This window comes from Chaetura pelagica, unplaced genomic scaffold, assembly GCF_000747805.2.
Source record: "Chaetura pelagica isolate M959 unplaced genomic scaffold, ChaPel_1.0 scaffold76, whole genome shotgun sequence".
NCBI classification, from domain to species: Eukaryota; Metazoa; Chordata; class Aves; order Apodiformes; family Apodidae; genus Chaetura; species Chaetura pelagica.
The window spans coordinates 2,173,845-2,190,452 of NW_009970723.1; the positions used below are offsets into that span (position 1 = coordinate 2,173,845).

General features: G+C 38.1%; 1 protein-coding gene across 1 annotated transcript in view; it reads left to right on the forward strand.

Annotated features, from left to right (window-relative positions):
- Positions 1-1,172: 1,172 nt before the first annotated feature.
- ZBTB10 (zinc finger and BTB domain containing 10) overlaps positions 1,173-16,608 on the forward strand; it is a 25,509-nt gene continuing 10,073 nt past the window's right edge. Inside the window, exons 1-2 of the mRNA XM_010006485.1 lie at positions 1,173-1,178; positions 6,895-7,792. Of these exons, the coding sequence (XP_010004787.1) occupies positions 1,173-1,178; positions 6,895-7,792 (904 nt within the window). The remainder of the gene's footprint in view (positions 1,179-6,894; positions 7,793-16,608) is intronic.

A 16,608-nucleotide genomic window follows, 5' to 3' on the forward strand; every position in this document is an offset into this window, starting at 1 on the left:
GGGGGAGAGGCCGGCCTGCCCTGTGGCGTGCGGGCTGGGGGGTTGTTGGAAGCCCACGTGCGTTGACTGCTTCAAATGGCTTCCCGTGTTTGTTGTTGCCCGGCGGGGCTGAGCGCGCCGCGCTGCTTTCGCTGCCCGGGAGCGGGAGGCGAGTCCGCTTTCCGATTTGGGGAGACTCCGCTGGATTTGGGCAGGCACGGCGCTGCTGGCGCTGCCGGTGTGCAGCCCGGCGGCTTTGGCACGGGCTGTTCTTGATGGCTGCGCCTGGTTAACGTTGCCTGGTCGGAGGTAGCGAGTGCCGTTTTCATTAGTTTATCTCGTGAAGATAAACCGGCAGTGTGGGAAAAAGTTGCGTACGAATACCACTGTTGCAGCACTGATTTAAAAACACTCGTTACAACTTCCTCCTGCGGTACCGGAGGAGGGACGGTAGTGTCCGCCTCACGACTGCGTATGAAGCTGGTCCTTGCCAGTGTGAAGTTGGGATTAGCCTGCTGTTCTGAACGGTGCGGTCCCTGTGCACTCATCGGATAGCTCTGTGTTGTCAAGACCTTCTCCCTTAAATCTTTTTCCCGATTGTGTTATTTTAGCTTGAGTTTCTGAGCAAGAAGTCTGCAGTTGCTTGGTGTATGTTTGAGATAAACATGTGGTTTCCTGAGAGCCATGTTCATATGCTCGCTCTCTAATGCTTTAGGACTAGTGAAACTCCATGTTCCCCGCTGAACTTTAAATTACTGTTTTTCTGGGCTGCTCTGATGGGTAGGACAGGGCTAACTCTAGAGCGTAAGTGGAAGAAAAAGTAAGGAATATCCTCGTGTTGAATCACCAGCCTGCTGCAGCCTTTCTTCCTCAGGATGTCTGCGCTGCAGAAGTGCACTCAGATCGCCTGTTCGGTGTTAAACTTGCCAGCGGGCGCAAGCTGATGTGGTTCAGGTTGGGCTAGTACTCGAACTGTTGAACTTGAGCTGGTAATCGGAGTTAATTCCCGAACATTTTGTTTTTCAGTATTTAGAACTCAGTTTTGATGAAAACACCAATACAATACAGGTGTATCTGGAGTCCGAATCGTAATGCGATAGTTGATTGAGCGCTTTAAGGAGCTCGGGGTACCTTGGACAAGAGCTGCTATTCTAATGTTGGGTAGGGTATCAGGGTGACAGATAAAACGTGAGATGAATGTAGGTTTTCTTAGAGCTTTTTATGTGAAACTACTTCAGGACTGCAAGGAAAACCTTACAGTGCATAAATATCAGTTATCCAAAATACTTTTAGTTTACAAATGCAACATTCACCTTCAGGATGAGTCATACTACCTTTTCAGTGACTGTATTTCTAGGACAGCTATTGTTACAGACATTTCATGGCAGTAGGTCGTCTTAGCAGTTTCCTCCAATCAGGGGGTTGCTATTCACACTCCCGTGTTTTAGCCTAACTAGCTTTAAATAACTTGTTTCTAATTTTGAAACTTAAGAATGAAAGTTATTTTACCTCCTTATATCTTTGAAAATGTTCTTTTTTGTTCTAATGTTCTTATTGCAGTACGTTCCTTAGTATCATCCTAGTTTCTAGCTTTGAGTTGTGAATGGTTACCTGTAAAGGTGTGTTTGGTCACTGTGTAGCCTCTTGTGGCAGATGTTGCTAATTCATGTCATAATCAGAAGTTTCTGTCACTTCAATGAAGCTAAGCATGAATAAGACCCGTTGCAAGCAGTTTTTCCTACTAAACTTAGGAGGTTTTTTTCTTTGTCTTACTACCCCGAAATGTTGTAAGACTGTTAAATACTGGGAGGGCAGAAGAGAGGGACAGAATATTGGCTTGTGTGTCACAGCAGCCTAAATGTTAATCTAAGTATTTATTTGAAGATAACCTTTCATTGTCATAGGAATCTTTGTAAAAAACAAGTTTCTGCTTTTATACCCCTGTCAGTTCAAGAAAAAAAATACTTGTAGTAACCATTACAATAAATGAAACCGTAGGATAAATGTGTCATTGGTTCTTTTATACCAGATAAGGTGTGGACAAAGTAAGCTTCTGTAACTGGTGTTTTTAAGTGGAAAACAGTGCTGGATGCATCCTTGTGCAATTACATTTCACTTCTTAGGAGGAGGAACTGCAGTTTTTCAAGAGTCAGTGTAGTTGTATTTGTGGTGCACTTTCAGGTTACCCTTGCTTTATCAAAAAACTGATTAAGAATCTGTTTTCTTTCCGCTTTTATGTTTAATTTCTATATCCTTTCATACTTTTAATAGCATTTGAATTTCTCTCGGTACATATGTTTAAGCTAATATCAAAACAGTAGCCCCATTTTTTCTTTAATGCCCTGATACCAGATACTTTGAACCAAAGTAGGTAATTTGTAGCCTGACCATATTTCCAAACATACCATAATGAGGCAGTGAAGCTGTTCAGATTTAATGAAACTGGGGAGAGATCTTTCAGCCTTTGTCTTAGAAACAACACACATGCATTCTTTACTTGACAAGCTTCAACTGCAGGGCATGTTTAACAGCTGTTAATAAACATATGGCACAGTGCCACTGTTCAAGTGTAAAAAGGAAATTGTAGGTGTTAAGACAGTAGAGCAGTGGAAATTTCTATACGGCTGTTGGATATTGGAAATGAGTGATGATTTTGGTTTATTTTTGGGATACATTTAATTTGGAATGCCAAAATACATCACAAGTGGTTGCAGCTGCTGTAATGTATTGAGCTATCAGTTGGTGCTTCTTTTTGAATCAAAAATCTTGACTCTTTAGTTTTTTAAATAATCTGTCTCCATATTAAAGCTTAAGGAAAGATATAGCCAGCTTGAAACTACTTCTGTTTGTTTTTTTTTTAATAAAAGGACTATTGTGCTGCAAAAATATTAGGAAGTATACGCTTACCTAGGACAGTATTTTAAAAATATCTTAATTCTGTGATGAATTTACACCCATAAGATGCAGTTTTATTGGTTGCTAGGGGTTCTTCCCCTTAAAGCAGCTTCTTAAAACATTTTCTCTCTGGACATAATTTGAAGCTGAGCTTTGGAAATGCTGCCAGAAAAGCCTTCTCCAACCTAAGAGGCTTGTTGCTTTAAAGCAGAAGCTCTCCAAAAGGAGGAAGGCCTTCGATGTGTTATTTTTTCCATGTAAACCATAATTGTTTGCTTTATGTGAGCAGTGATGAATAGAAGTCGTGCTTCAGATGTAGAAGTTACATTATATTGTGCTAAGTTAACTTCTTGAATTATTCTTGGCAGAGTAAAGAAGTTGAGGAGTAAGCCAGGCCCTCAGAGTAAGGGCTATAATTTACTGTATTTCTATGTAGCATTTTTACCAGACTTCAAACTACTTGATTGGATATTAGGTACTTAATGGAACAATTTAAAATGTCAGAGTTTTCTGTGAGTGATGCTATGGCGTGTCAGATAGCAGCAGAGCATCACGTGTGCAACTGATAGGACTGTATTTTGAAACAATTTTCTTCCGTAGCTGCACATGCTTAAGAAGTTCCTTGATAACTGACTTCTGTTAGAGGATCCATTTTTCAGGACAAGAATCAATTTGGGGTCATAGGAGGCTGCTGTAGCTTAAGGTGTGGTAATAGAGAAGGGATTAGCCAACTGCGGCATAACTACTTTTCATATACATACAGCTGAGATAGAATCTATGGTTAGATTTGTTTTGGTTTTGTTTGGGTTTTTTTTTTCCTTCCCCCATTCCGGCTGGCCGAGTATGCTGATGGCACAGGAGGATAAAGAAAAGCAAGTTTCTAATAGCGGATTTCGGTCATCTTTCTGCTTCTGTTAGCTTTTAGGCAAGTTTAATTAGTGAATTATACATATGAAAGTCATTTTTATGTGGGTGTATACAAATGAGTCTAATTGAAACTGAGCACAATATTAGTTTCTCTAAACAGTGCCTGTTCTGTTAGACTGCTGCTTAATCTCACCTACAGAGAGAAACTTTTTCAGATTTAGAATGCTGATGCAAATAAATACTACAAATGAAACTTAAATAGTCCTGATTTTTATTCCAGATTTCTTATCAGTGTTTATTAAAGGATGAGTTTGTTTGAGGTTGAGATAACTTGAGTGATGGGAATATTTGGTCTGTATTATGAAAATATAATTGACATGTAAGCAAATATAATTAGTTTGTGGTTCTCATCAGAGAAACAGTACCTCTATTATGATGTGCCATGAGCACAACATAAGTAACAGAAGCTTGAAAATATACTTATTTGATTTTGTGTAATTATTTTCTGCACCTTACCTCCTGTTCTATGGAAAAAGTACACTTCAAAGGCAAGATGTTTAAAACTCCCTGATGAATATTGATATTTTTGTTTGTTTTTCAGTAAATGTGAATTCTACCTGTGACACTTGGTGTACATATATTTACTGTTCAGATGTCAGGGTGTTAATTTGATTTGAGGTATAACATTAGGGTCAGCTATTTCCACATCAACAGTTGAATAGTTGTTTCCAATATTATGGTTAGTTTAAAAAATCTGTTTATGTAAAGCTGTAATACTGATCTCTTCCCCCCTCCCCGCACACCCCTATAGCTTGGATATTAGTTGCTTTATGCATCTTATTTTCACTCAGCCTTCTGGTCTTCTCATAAGGAAGACTTCAGTCTTGTGTTTCTGTAGCACATTTTTGATCTGCAGCTCCTTTATACCATGCTGGCATGTAATTATCTTAGGAAAACAAAAAAAAATACTAATTTTTAATTTTTATCAACTTGATTGGATATATACACATGGTCAGTTAAAAGGTACTCTGTTTTCATACTTTAATCAGACATTTGTGAAAAGAAAAGAACTGCTGCAGATTATTTTAAAATTTTATACGGTGTTAAACATGTTCTCTAAAAATTAAATTGTCAGTTATCCTAATGTCTACTTAACATATGCTGGGTGAGGTGCAATTCACTGATGATTGACTTTGACTAGAGTGACAACACTTCAGGGTATGATAATTTTTGTTTTAATCTGATTCAAAGTCAATGTAATTGGTGTTTTGAAACTACACAGTGCTGTGTTGCTGGAGTGACAGGAAGCCAGTCCAGATCCGAAATCCACTGAGAAAGAATGACAAACTTAGCTGTCACGCGTTTGGGACATGCTTTCTGTTCAAGAGTTCTGATCTGAGGGAGTAATTGGGTATGGCAGAGAGCACACAGAAAAAATTAAGCCAAGGTTGGACAAAGATCTGTGGCTTGTTTTCACATAGAAGCCTAATTGCTTTTATTCTACCCCGTATTTTCATTGAGGGGTACATATTTAGAAGCAACTTGAATGTGAGAGCAAAATGAAATTTCTCTGCAGGAGATGCTGAAATAGTGCAGTTTCTATTTTGGTTATGCTGGGCATTATTTGTGACTTATAGATGTAAGAATTTTGGAGGATGTAGTTACAGCCTCAGTTGTCATCCCGGTGATCCATGCTGGGGTTATAACTTGAGGTGAGTACTGATTTAATGCACCAGTTGCTGTGTGGTAGAAAGTGACTTTATATATATATATAAATAAATATAATCTGGTTTCTGCCATAGTCCCAAATTAAAGGTAGTACTTTTCTGCAACATATGTTTTAGTCCCACTGTAGATTATGGCTCATGACAGCATTAACATAACCTTGTTAATACTGATTTTTACCTGTAATGTTGAAGCAGTTGAGCTTTAACAATACCAGTAGTCCCCAAATTTGTAGGTTGCTTTAGAGAGGAGAAAAAAAATTATACCATGTGCAAAATCTTACCTTCTTATCCTAAACCAGATTTGAGCCAGCCAGTTTTGAACTGCCCATATTTGTTAGGGAAGAGAATCTTAGAGAGCCAGTGTAAAACATTCTTGTCATCATTGCTGATCTTGGTGGCAGTACATGTCCATCAATATAAGTATGGTCTCAAATACATCAATCTGTTATTTTCTACTTTCTGCTAGCTGCTGCTTTGTAGCAGCTCTGAACCATGGTTGTCTAAAGATCAGTTATTGTCTTCTACATGCTGTAAAATCCAGTTCAGATGGCTTGTTACTTATCAGCCTCTCACTGTCTGAACTAATCTTTAAAAACAACTAATTTCTTGGTGTTGGATTATCTGATACTACTTCTAGCAAAATTTTCAAGCCGTATTTGAGATCACATCTCTAAAAAGCTTCAGTGAAGCTTGACTTCAGAATCTTACCTCAGTAACATAATAGAGACTTAAATTTTGTTTGATAACTGTCCATTTGTCATATAATATCGCTATTTAATCCTAAGCCTGCCACAATTAAAAAATACAGAACAACTGCCTAATTTGTAGAACTGCATAAGAAATATAACTGCTATTATAACTACTTCAGTAATATATTTTCTTTAAAACATACAAGGCAAACAGATTGGGAGACACAGACCTAATATTTTTGTAGTTATCTCTCAGGATTAGAAAATGTTGTATCAGTTATCAAGATTCCACTTACTTGTTTAAATGGAGATTTCTATGTGAGGATGGGGGGGTTGTATATGTGAAAACCATCTAGTTAAATCTTTTGAAAGAGGGACTCCTGAATCTTGCATGTATTTGGGTTAAGAAAAACAAGTACTCCGCGCTCAACTAAATCTCTACATACTTGTGGCCGAAGTTTCGTTTCCTTTGCCCATAAGGCAATTCTGCTAGTTCTGATTTTATTTCAGAACTGGGATCGGAAGGTGCAGAATGAGATAGTGATTCTTAGTTTTCAGAAATATCTTTGTAATTGTGTATTCCTGCCTGCCTTTATGATCACAAAGATTTTTTTTTTTTTTAATCGTTTGAATAACATCTTCTTAAGTTTGTTTTCATATCCGTATTAGAGTGTTGGAGGACTAAGGAGAGTATTCATTAAGAGCTAATTATGGCTGTGGTTTTTTTTTAATTGCAGGAGTCAGAGTTACCGTCAGAACTGAATAATGAAGGATACTGTGATTTTAACAGCAGGCCAAATGAGAACTCTTACTGCTATCAGCTTCTGCAAGAGCTCAACGAGCAGAGGAAGAAAGGCATTCTTTGTGATGTTAATATTGTGGTGAGTGGGAGGGTCTTCAGAGCTCACAAGAATATCCTGGTTGCAGGCAGCCGCTTCTTTAAAACTCTGTATTGCTTTACAAACAAAGAAAGCCGTAACCAAACCACTGTTACCTATTTAGATGTTGTTGCCGTTCAAGGTTTTTCTGTCATCTTGGACTTCTTATATTCTGGTAACCTTGTGCTTACGAGCCAGAATGCCATTGAAGTGATGTCGGTGGCCAGCTACCTTCAGATGACTGAGGTTGTCCAGTCCTGCCGCAACTTCATTAAAGATGCCTTAAACATAAGTATAAAATCAGAAGCTCCAGAGACCGTTGTGGTGGATTACAACAGGAGATCCGTTAGTAGGGATGGTTTGTCTCCGAGGGATCAGAAGGTTGCCAGCTTCTGGGCAACACGAAACCTTACCAACTTGGCAAGTAGCATAAAAACTGAGAATGATACTTATTCTATTGATGAGGGCCAAATGGAAAGCTACCAAATGAATGACTGCAGTTGGGTCCAGGACAGCTCTCCTGAAATGGCTGAAAATGAATCTCAAGGTGAGGGAAAAGTTTTCGTATGGAATGACATGGGTGCACAAGGACAATCGGTTCAAGAACCTGGGAAAGCAAGAAGGAAAAATCAAACTGCAAAGAGATTTATTTATAATATACCACCTAATACTGAAGAGAACTCGGAAGATTGCTCAGTGTTGCAACCATCGGTCCCATATCCAGAAGAAGATTTGTCATTTATTAAAGAAGAAGCAGGTAAATATTGTTTATTGTCAATCATGTAGTTTGAAAAACAAATAGTAGAATAAAGTGCATGACAGTAGCTTTTATAAAGGTATGTTGGATAAGATCTTTTAGTAGAGTCAGCACGCCGGTCAGGTGACTAAATCAGTGATCTGGTTCTCTATCTTAGAGCACAGCATTACATCTTCTGTCAGAGAAGGGAATGATAGTGCTTTGGCATGTGGTATATGGTGTGCTGTTTGCATTTGTCATGAGTTGGGAATCATTAACAGCTTGTAGAAACTAAAATTCTTACATTTACATTTACACTGTAGCCACTATTCGGCACAAAATCAAGGAGTGGTAACTGGTGGCTAATGATGTTAGTTGGTTGCACAGAGAGAAAGGGCCTTTATACTTTCCTTCCCTATACTAGGAAAAGATGTTTCTGGTAATCACCCTCACGTGAGTGTCACCTAGGAAGAGAAGTCAGCTTTTCACTACTGTTCTTGTAGGGTTATCTGCACAAAGCTACAACATAGAGCAATCCTGACTAGTAAAGTAGAAACACTTGAAGCAGATATGTGAAGCAGATTGGGAAGAGATGCCACAATGACATATAGTAGAGGGAAATATCTTTTTGTTGAGCTATTCTTTAAACAAATCATGAGAGAGGCTGAATTAATAGGATTATTTTCCTTAAGGATCCATGGCTACTGTAAATGCTAGAATAAGATTAAATATCTGTTTGCTAAACAAGTAGTCACACAAAGGATTGTAAGCAGACTGTTCACAGTGTAAGTGGAATTTGGGAGAATGCAGTTAAGTTCAGGTTTTTATTTTTAAAATTATTGTTATATTGTATGAATGGTTGAAGTATGTAGGTGAAGTACTGTCATTCACCTTGATCACTTTTAGATGAATTAGCAGTTTTGAAGACTTACCCTGTTTAGGAGCCAAATTAAAGGTGGATTTGAGACATAACTGGAATAAGATTCTTTAGATTTGTCTGTTTCTAATGCATTTTACAATGTATGCTCCCTTCAGACGTCAGGGGACTGTGGATATCCTCTGCTTCCCAGGTGCAAGGGGTAGAATTAGGAGGCAAAGAAAAAAAATATTAAAAATCAGCACTTACACCTCTGGGGGTAGAGTATTTCCAGATATGTTGTTATTCTAGTGACAAAATTGAAGGCAACCCTCTTGGGAGGGGGTCTAGGAACTTATATTTATTTTGGTGGAAGGAAGGATGGCCTTGGTTTCTTCTTGAACCCCCAGACTTGTTTAAAAACAAGGCTGAAATAAATCCTTTCAGTATTGTCAGGGACAGGCCATTTCTCCTGGGGCCCTGAAATGCCTCTGCCTGCATCATTGTGGATGCTTACCTGCTTGGCAGGCAGATGCTGCAGTGCAGAGAGGCAGTAGGTGAACAGCAGTCCAGCAAGAGGACATGTGATGTCACTCTGCTGTACCATACCAGTATATCATCAACATATGACAATATAGAGAAATGCAGACTGTAGCTGTGGATGTGTGCATCTGACATGTGAGCAGCTAGCACTAGAGATGTCCGTATAGTTAATAAGTAGTGTGGCACAACAGGAGCAGCTCTGGAGAAGCAGCTGTGCTGAGGACCTAACTAATTAATTCTGTAAATACTTCAGGGGGTTCAGTTATCTCTTGTCTTCATCTCTGAACTTGGTGGGTAGGTCTGCTTTGGCTTTGCAGTTCAGTTTGGGAGTGTGCACTTGTAAAGTGGTATTTCCTTATACTCTTTTATTGTCAAAGCTTCCTGAGACTGCACAGGGTTTCTTCTGACTGAAATGAAAACAGAAGCTGTTTTTCAGACACATGGCTGTTGCATGCGAGTAGGCCTCAGGACCACAGCAGCAGTTTAGATCTAGCCTTAAGTAAAGCACCTTTTAATGTGTCGAGTCCTCAGCACCCACTCAAGAAATCTGCTTGTGCTGGGCCACACTACTTGCTAATTCACATGTAGTTGGAGTGGCATGAAAAAGGGCAGCAGGAGAGCTGGAGCAGGAGCTGAGGAGCTGTGTATTAATTGCACAAACATAAAATTTCTGACACAATTTAGCTTGTAATTTCTATTTGTGATTTATATGGAGTAGATATTCAGCCTCTTTTATTGTTGGAAATAACACAGAAAATATGTCTACTAAGTAGTGTGCCCAGCAACAAAAATAAATACTTGTTTGCATTCTGCAGATTCTAATATGTGCTGTGGAGCTGTCCTGAAGAAATAATGGGGGACATGAACAATGCAGTATTAAACAAGTGTAGTCCTTGTTTGGTTTTTCTGGAAAGGAGCACCAAGGTTTTCAGTAACTATTTTTGATAAAGAATTCAATTACAAAGTACATCCATGCAACATCTTGATGAAAAGAGCTGTATTAAAGGCACCAAATTTGTATTATGGTGCCTGTCCAAAACCATTGAAAGTTCTGTGATTGCAGGGGGAAGTTTATCTTATTGAACAGTAAAATAGTGTCAGCTAATCTCCTTGGTACTTTCAGAGCACAACATAAGTGGTGCCAAGTAAATAATTACATTTTTCTGTCAGGGTTAAAAACTATTTTGGAAGCTATAACTAATATTTTTATAAGATGACCTTTACTGTTACAAAGTTCTTATGTGCATGCACCTTTTTTGAAACAAGAAGAGGTACTCTTTAAGTAGGGCTTGATGTAGCTTACTTTCACCCATTGTCTGTGCTTTAGCATTTTGTGTTCTTTCTCCTCTACTGCTGGCTTGCTTTTCCTTTGCTCTGCAGATAGATTACACTCTTAAACTCTTATTTCAATTGCTCCCTCTGTGGCCAAGAGAAGCTGGAAGAGGGTGGAGAGGGGAATTGGAAGAATGACAAGAATGAGTTGTAGAGTAACCTGCAGGTTATATGGTAACTTTTTAGTTGTGGATTAAGTTTCTTCTGGAGATGAAAAACCTACAAAAAGTAATAAGCGCTGGGAGTTAAAAATACATTAGAAAATGTCTGTAGGAAGAGATATATGACAATGCTGTGAGACGAAAAATAATAGTGAAACAATGAAAGCTAAGGAGTGCCTGTCTCTTTTATTGCTCAAAGGGAAAGAATGAGCTTTTAATGTTACACTTTGTCATGTGTTGATGGGGATAACCACCATCACCACCTGTGGTTGTGAGGTGTCCAGTTATATGCAAAGTGAGTTGCTGTGTCTTTGACTGTGGTTTTTGGTTGTCTGTTTTTTTTGTGAGGCAAAAAAAATGCCATAGATACAATGGAGAGTAAGCCTGTTTAAGAACACTGACTACAAAGATTTACCCCAAGAGCCCCACTACCTTGAATTCTGTAGGAAATGGGCTTTCTAGTTGGGTACTGCTGGCCAAATATTAGATAATCAACATTTAAAGCTTTCTGAACTATCTGCTACCCTTCTTGTTCTAGTAAAGAAAACATGTTAAGCCGCTCCTTGCTCAATGTGAGTTTTTCCAGATTTCCATAAGGATATTCAGCTTCTCCTTTCTCTTATCCCATGTTGCCAGTGAATTTGTATTTGAGACTTTCTCTGTAAAAGTAGCACTTCATTGTGCTTCAAAAAACTTCAAAGTTGAGATAGACTTTAAATTGCATGTACCATCTTACTGCATTTACCTATTCTTACTGAAGCTTTCCAGCCTTCTGCAGTTTTAGCTATATCAATTAAAATAGTGTTTCTTCACACTGAATGTTACTGTCTCACTATTTTCCCTTCTAGTTGATAATCTGCTAAAAATGTCTTTACTGTTTACAACTGTTGTGCATGCTACAGTTAACCCTTTACCATTGTGAAAATAACAATGCAGTCAACATCTCTTAGTTTCAAGTTCATCAAAGGTCAGTGACTAATAATATTATTAATGTCTGTTCATAGTTTTTAATATTTCTTTTATAATTTCCAGAATTTGTTTTTCATTTGGGCCTGTTTTTTTTTGGAGTACAAGTGATAGAACAGAACTGTGAAGTATTGCGTATGCTTTCCAGAGCTGACTGTGCTGATTTTGGACTTCATTGTAAAGACAGGCAACTTTATATTTGAAGAAGTCAAGATTGCTGAACTTGCTTGGACATGTATATATTTTTTGTAGGGATAAACCCCCCTTGACTGAGTTACAAAGAGAAAAAATTAGTTTAAGAAAATTAAGGTTTTTTTCTGCTGTTCCATGGTACTGTGTAATCTGATATTGAAGGCCCCATAGATTATTTTTGTAGAAGTAATCTAAAGAGTACAACATCTGGGGATCAGCCTCTTACCCGTTTGTTAAATTTACCTCTCCTGGGGATGATTCTAAAGACAAGTAGATCCTCACGTTCTCATGGTATGATCAGCCACTGACCTCACAACTTTTAAGTAAGGTTCTGTGTATTAGTGTGTATAAAAAAAAAATTAAAAATGGATGTGTTGGGGAGGAAGGTTATGTGATATCTGTAGGTACTTTCTGCCTGAAAAGCTTTTGTTTAAAGCAATACATTCAGTTTTTAAAAATTAAAAATCTGAAGTGCTGATTTTTCTGCTGCCTCATTTTAGATACTAAAGATAATGGCACCAACTCCATAAATAAATAAAACCAGAGGGTGTATATCTTCTTGATACACAAATGAAGTATCTTCATTTGAGGGGGCATAACTCAAGCCACAGATGTTAGCTATGCTGTTTCTTCAGCTAGGTGCTCTCCTGCATCTCAAAAATGTAGCTCAGTCAAGCCTAATTAATTTTATGACATGCTGAGCAGTGAAAGTGTTTTTACTCTAGATGTTTCAGATTCATTTGGATTGTATCTGGTTTTCAGAGTAGTGTGGGTTTTTTTAAACTATCATGAAGATTAGAATGCAACTTTCTTTAAAAAGCTTTTTTTTCCAGATAGTAATTATTCTGGAAAATCTTGTTTATAAACACAGCCCCCTTATCTCCTACATGCTTGTCTTCACATTCATATCCATTCCCATGTTATATTTCTGAAATTAAAAGACCACTGAAAGATGATTTTTTTTTTTAAATATCCTTTATGCCAACACTGACATGGAGAGCAGAAAATCAGTGTTTTCTTGTTTAACCTGTGGATTTTCTGTGTTGGTAGGCTTATTCAGTTCAGTTATACCACCTTAACTCCCTGTGAGGCCACTCTTATGCTAGAGGGACTTTGTCATGTAAGAGTTTATCACAGTATAAATTGATCTATTGCTGGTCAATTACCCTGAGCTTGCAGTTCTTCATGTATTGTGTGGTTTTGGGATGTTTTTTGTTTCTTAAATTTGAGGGAAGTGATAGGTCATCCATAGTGTTGGTAGCCAAGTGAGATAGGTTTTAGGTGACACATAACTTGATTAGAAGATAATTTCTTCACCTTCTGTTTTCCAAGTTCTCCTTCTGTGCTGAGTTGTTCTGCTTGATGCCCAACCATTTATTCTGTGTGCATTCTGAAATTCTTGTGTGCAGAACTTGAAGTTGCTTTTTGGGGTGGAAAAGAGAGGCAGGCAGCACTTCATAGTTGTGCCAGTTTCAGGCAGGTGTCAATAAATCCAAGCAGAAATGTGTTCACAGTGTAGAAAGTTTATACAAGTTGTAGAATAGTGCAGCAAAGCAAGCTGATACTGTGTGTTTAGCCTAAAGCTCATTCTAGTACTTGCACTAGACATGCATTGGTAGGAGTACAGCTTTAGCTGACAGCTTCGCTTTCACCCTTAGCCTTCATTGGTACAGCTTTGTTAGTTATAAACTTTGTCCTGTCATACTGGGAACAATGCAGAGGGGACTTAGAATGATCAGAGCTGCCATTTTTACTGTATAAATGTAGACACAATTGCAGAAATTTATTCACTTCTAGTATTCCCAAGGCTTGGAGCTGTTTGAGGGGACATGATCTTTAAAGCTGGAAAAAATCCCCCTTTGTTAAGCAGCAGTTGTCTTTCGTGGCCAGGTCGTGCGTATGAAAAAGTATGAGCTGCGTTAAAGTCCCAATTCTTTACACATTTGCTTCCTTGTGACTTGAGTTGATTCCCTTTTTTAGAGTGTAGTATTGCATGTTACTTTTTAAGGAGAGCATCGCTCTGGTCTGGAAAGCTTAGTTTGTCATGAACTCCCAGATCTAGTTATGCAGAGTTCTCAAGGAAGTATCTGAACTTGGTTGGGTTTTTCTTTCTTTTTCTTTAACATTTTTATTTTTACAGATTTGTGTCTCTGTCTCATACCGTACTTTAAAGCCCATTGTAAAGACAAAATCCCTCAGTAACTTTCTGAACCAAATTAGGCTTTGGAAAAATTAAGTCTGGAATGGATGATACTGAGGTACCATTTCAACACAAGTGTTTGGGTCTTCTAAAACAGTCAGCAGTTAGACAATCTAACATGGAGATCTCCTTAGCATTTCCTTTCAACTGTTGTAGCATAAAAAGTTGTTTGGACCCAAAACAGTCTTTACAAAGCAGTGGTATCTGTGCTTATGTCTTTACATAAGAATATATACAAATGAAGACCCTTACCAGTTCTTGGTGTATTTGTATCTGCTACAGTGACATCAAGTGATCTTTGATCATGAAGCATGGTGATTCTTCTATTTCCTGTCCTTACAGCTGACATTTAATTCTTCCTTTAAGAAAATGTTTACAGGCCACATGCAATGTGGAGCTGATAAAACAGTAGCAATAGCAGGTCTCTAGTGTTGATGCAGAAATAACTTTATGGCTTTACTGTGTTTACCATTGTATTAGGGCTAGGATGGGAATAAACTTAATTTTCCCTTTTTTTTTTTTTTTTTTTAATTGGATACTTGGCATCCTTGTGGACAGCAAGCTGAACGTAAGTCAGTAGTGCATCTTAGGAGCAATGAAGGCTAGCCTTATCATGGTGTTATTAGTAAGAATACAGCCAGCAGGCTGTGGGAAGTGATGAGAATACCCCTGTAGAAATACTGTGCCCAGCTTAGGACAGCCCAGGAGAAGAAAGATGCCAGCAAGCTAGAGAGAGTTCACTGGAGGAGGCACTAAGGTGATTAGGGGGATGGAGAGCATGTTGATAAAGAAGAGGCTGAGGAACTGAATTTAGTATGGCAAAGGCTGTGGGATCTACCTGCCATCTCTGATCACATTAAGGAGATTATAGAGAAAATGAACACAGATGTTCTTCAGAGGTTCACAGTGTAAGGGCAAGAGTTAGTTGTCACAAGGTGCAGCTGAGGGAATTCCAGTTGTAAATGAAGAAAGCTGTTGACCATGGGAGTGGTTATGTCGAACAGATTGTTTAGAGGATTTATGGAAGCTCTCATGCTTGTAGATATTTAAAACTTTGCAAGATTCAACACAGTGTACAGTCCAGCTTTGGAGTTATCAGGAGATTCAACTAGGTGACCTTCAGAGGTCCCTTCAGACTACGTTTTTGTTTGGGTCTATTATAGTCCCTGAGAATAACAGCTCCCCACAAATAAATAAGCTGGATGAGAAAAGCTCTTACTATCTCATATTTCACTGAGGTAGCCTTTATAGGCACAGATCATAAAAATAGCTTTCTAATGTGAATGGCACCCCTTTCTCTGGGAGGAATTTTCCAGGGAATATATTATAAGCCAGTTGAAAAGCAAGTGGATTATATATTTGGCATTAATTGATGGTTGTCTGGCAGGGTTAGTTGGTGATAGATCTGACTCCATACTCAAGGCAATAAACCATTTTTTCATGAATGCAAAACAGTAACATTTAATTGGGAGTGTTACATAGAGTATGAGTAAGATTGCATTGGCAAAATATTTTAAGTTTGAGCCTTCTGTTGTAAGAAGCAGATGAGAAGGCATATGCTTTGACCTCTTTTCAGAAGCAAGGTGAAAGATGTAATACTCTGGAAACAAATGGAGTACAGTATCTTTTCTTTCCCCTCCCTACCTAGTATGTCAGTCTTGGTGGTGCTTTTTTTTCTGTCATTACCAAACATAAGCAAAAAAAATACAGCTCCCAGTAGCAATCCAGATTGTATCAGTAGACTACCACCATTCTCTTTACAGTCCTTGAAAGCTACAGACTAATTGCTTATCCTGTCTCCTTTCTGTCTTTTTAACATTTATTTAAATGAACAGCTAGTGTTGGTTGAAAAATAGTATTCCTGGTTCTTCTCTTTTTGGCACTGTTTTTAGTAGTAATATGCATGAAGAAAACAGGAGTTTGTTACAGACAACTGTATCTAATGCAAAGTTTAGTATCTTCTCCCCTAGTACACACTACTTCCGTATCCCTTTCTATAATGACCTGTTTCAGTGGTTTCTGTCATTGATCTTCTCTCTAATCTCCTTGATCATCTCCTACTCCGTAAAGTCTCCTTTTTTTTTCCAAAAAATAACAGCTTGTATCTGGTTACAGAAAAGGAGCAAAACTTGTTTATGCTAGGGATATTTCTGCTCTCTTTCTGGTGATACACCTGTAGCTCTTGCCTTCAAAACTGAAAATCAGTGTGTCTGACTTCTGGTTATCCTTTTTTCCTGGGAACAAACAGTAGAACATAAAATGCTTTCATGAAGTTTTTGTTAGTTGTGTAAAAGCCTACGCGACCATTTCATTGTATTTTGGACTGTCTTTATCTCTTTTCAAATTGACATCTTGAGAATTTTAGTCCTCATAGTTTACAGGTTTAATTGTGGTCTGTTTTATTATTTTGGGTTTGTTTTGTCTGAAAAAAAAAATAAGGTTACTGATAGAAAACTTTTCCATGCAGGGTAGAAGAATAGGTAGATGTTGGAGGCTAATTGACATTTGAATTAGTAACTTATGCCTCTTGTAGGAATCAACTAAACTGCAAAAATATGTCCTTCAATCAGAGGAAAGCTGGGGTTAG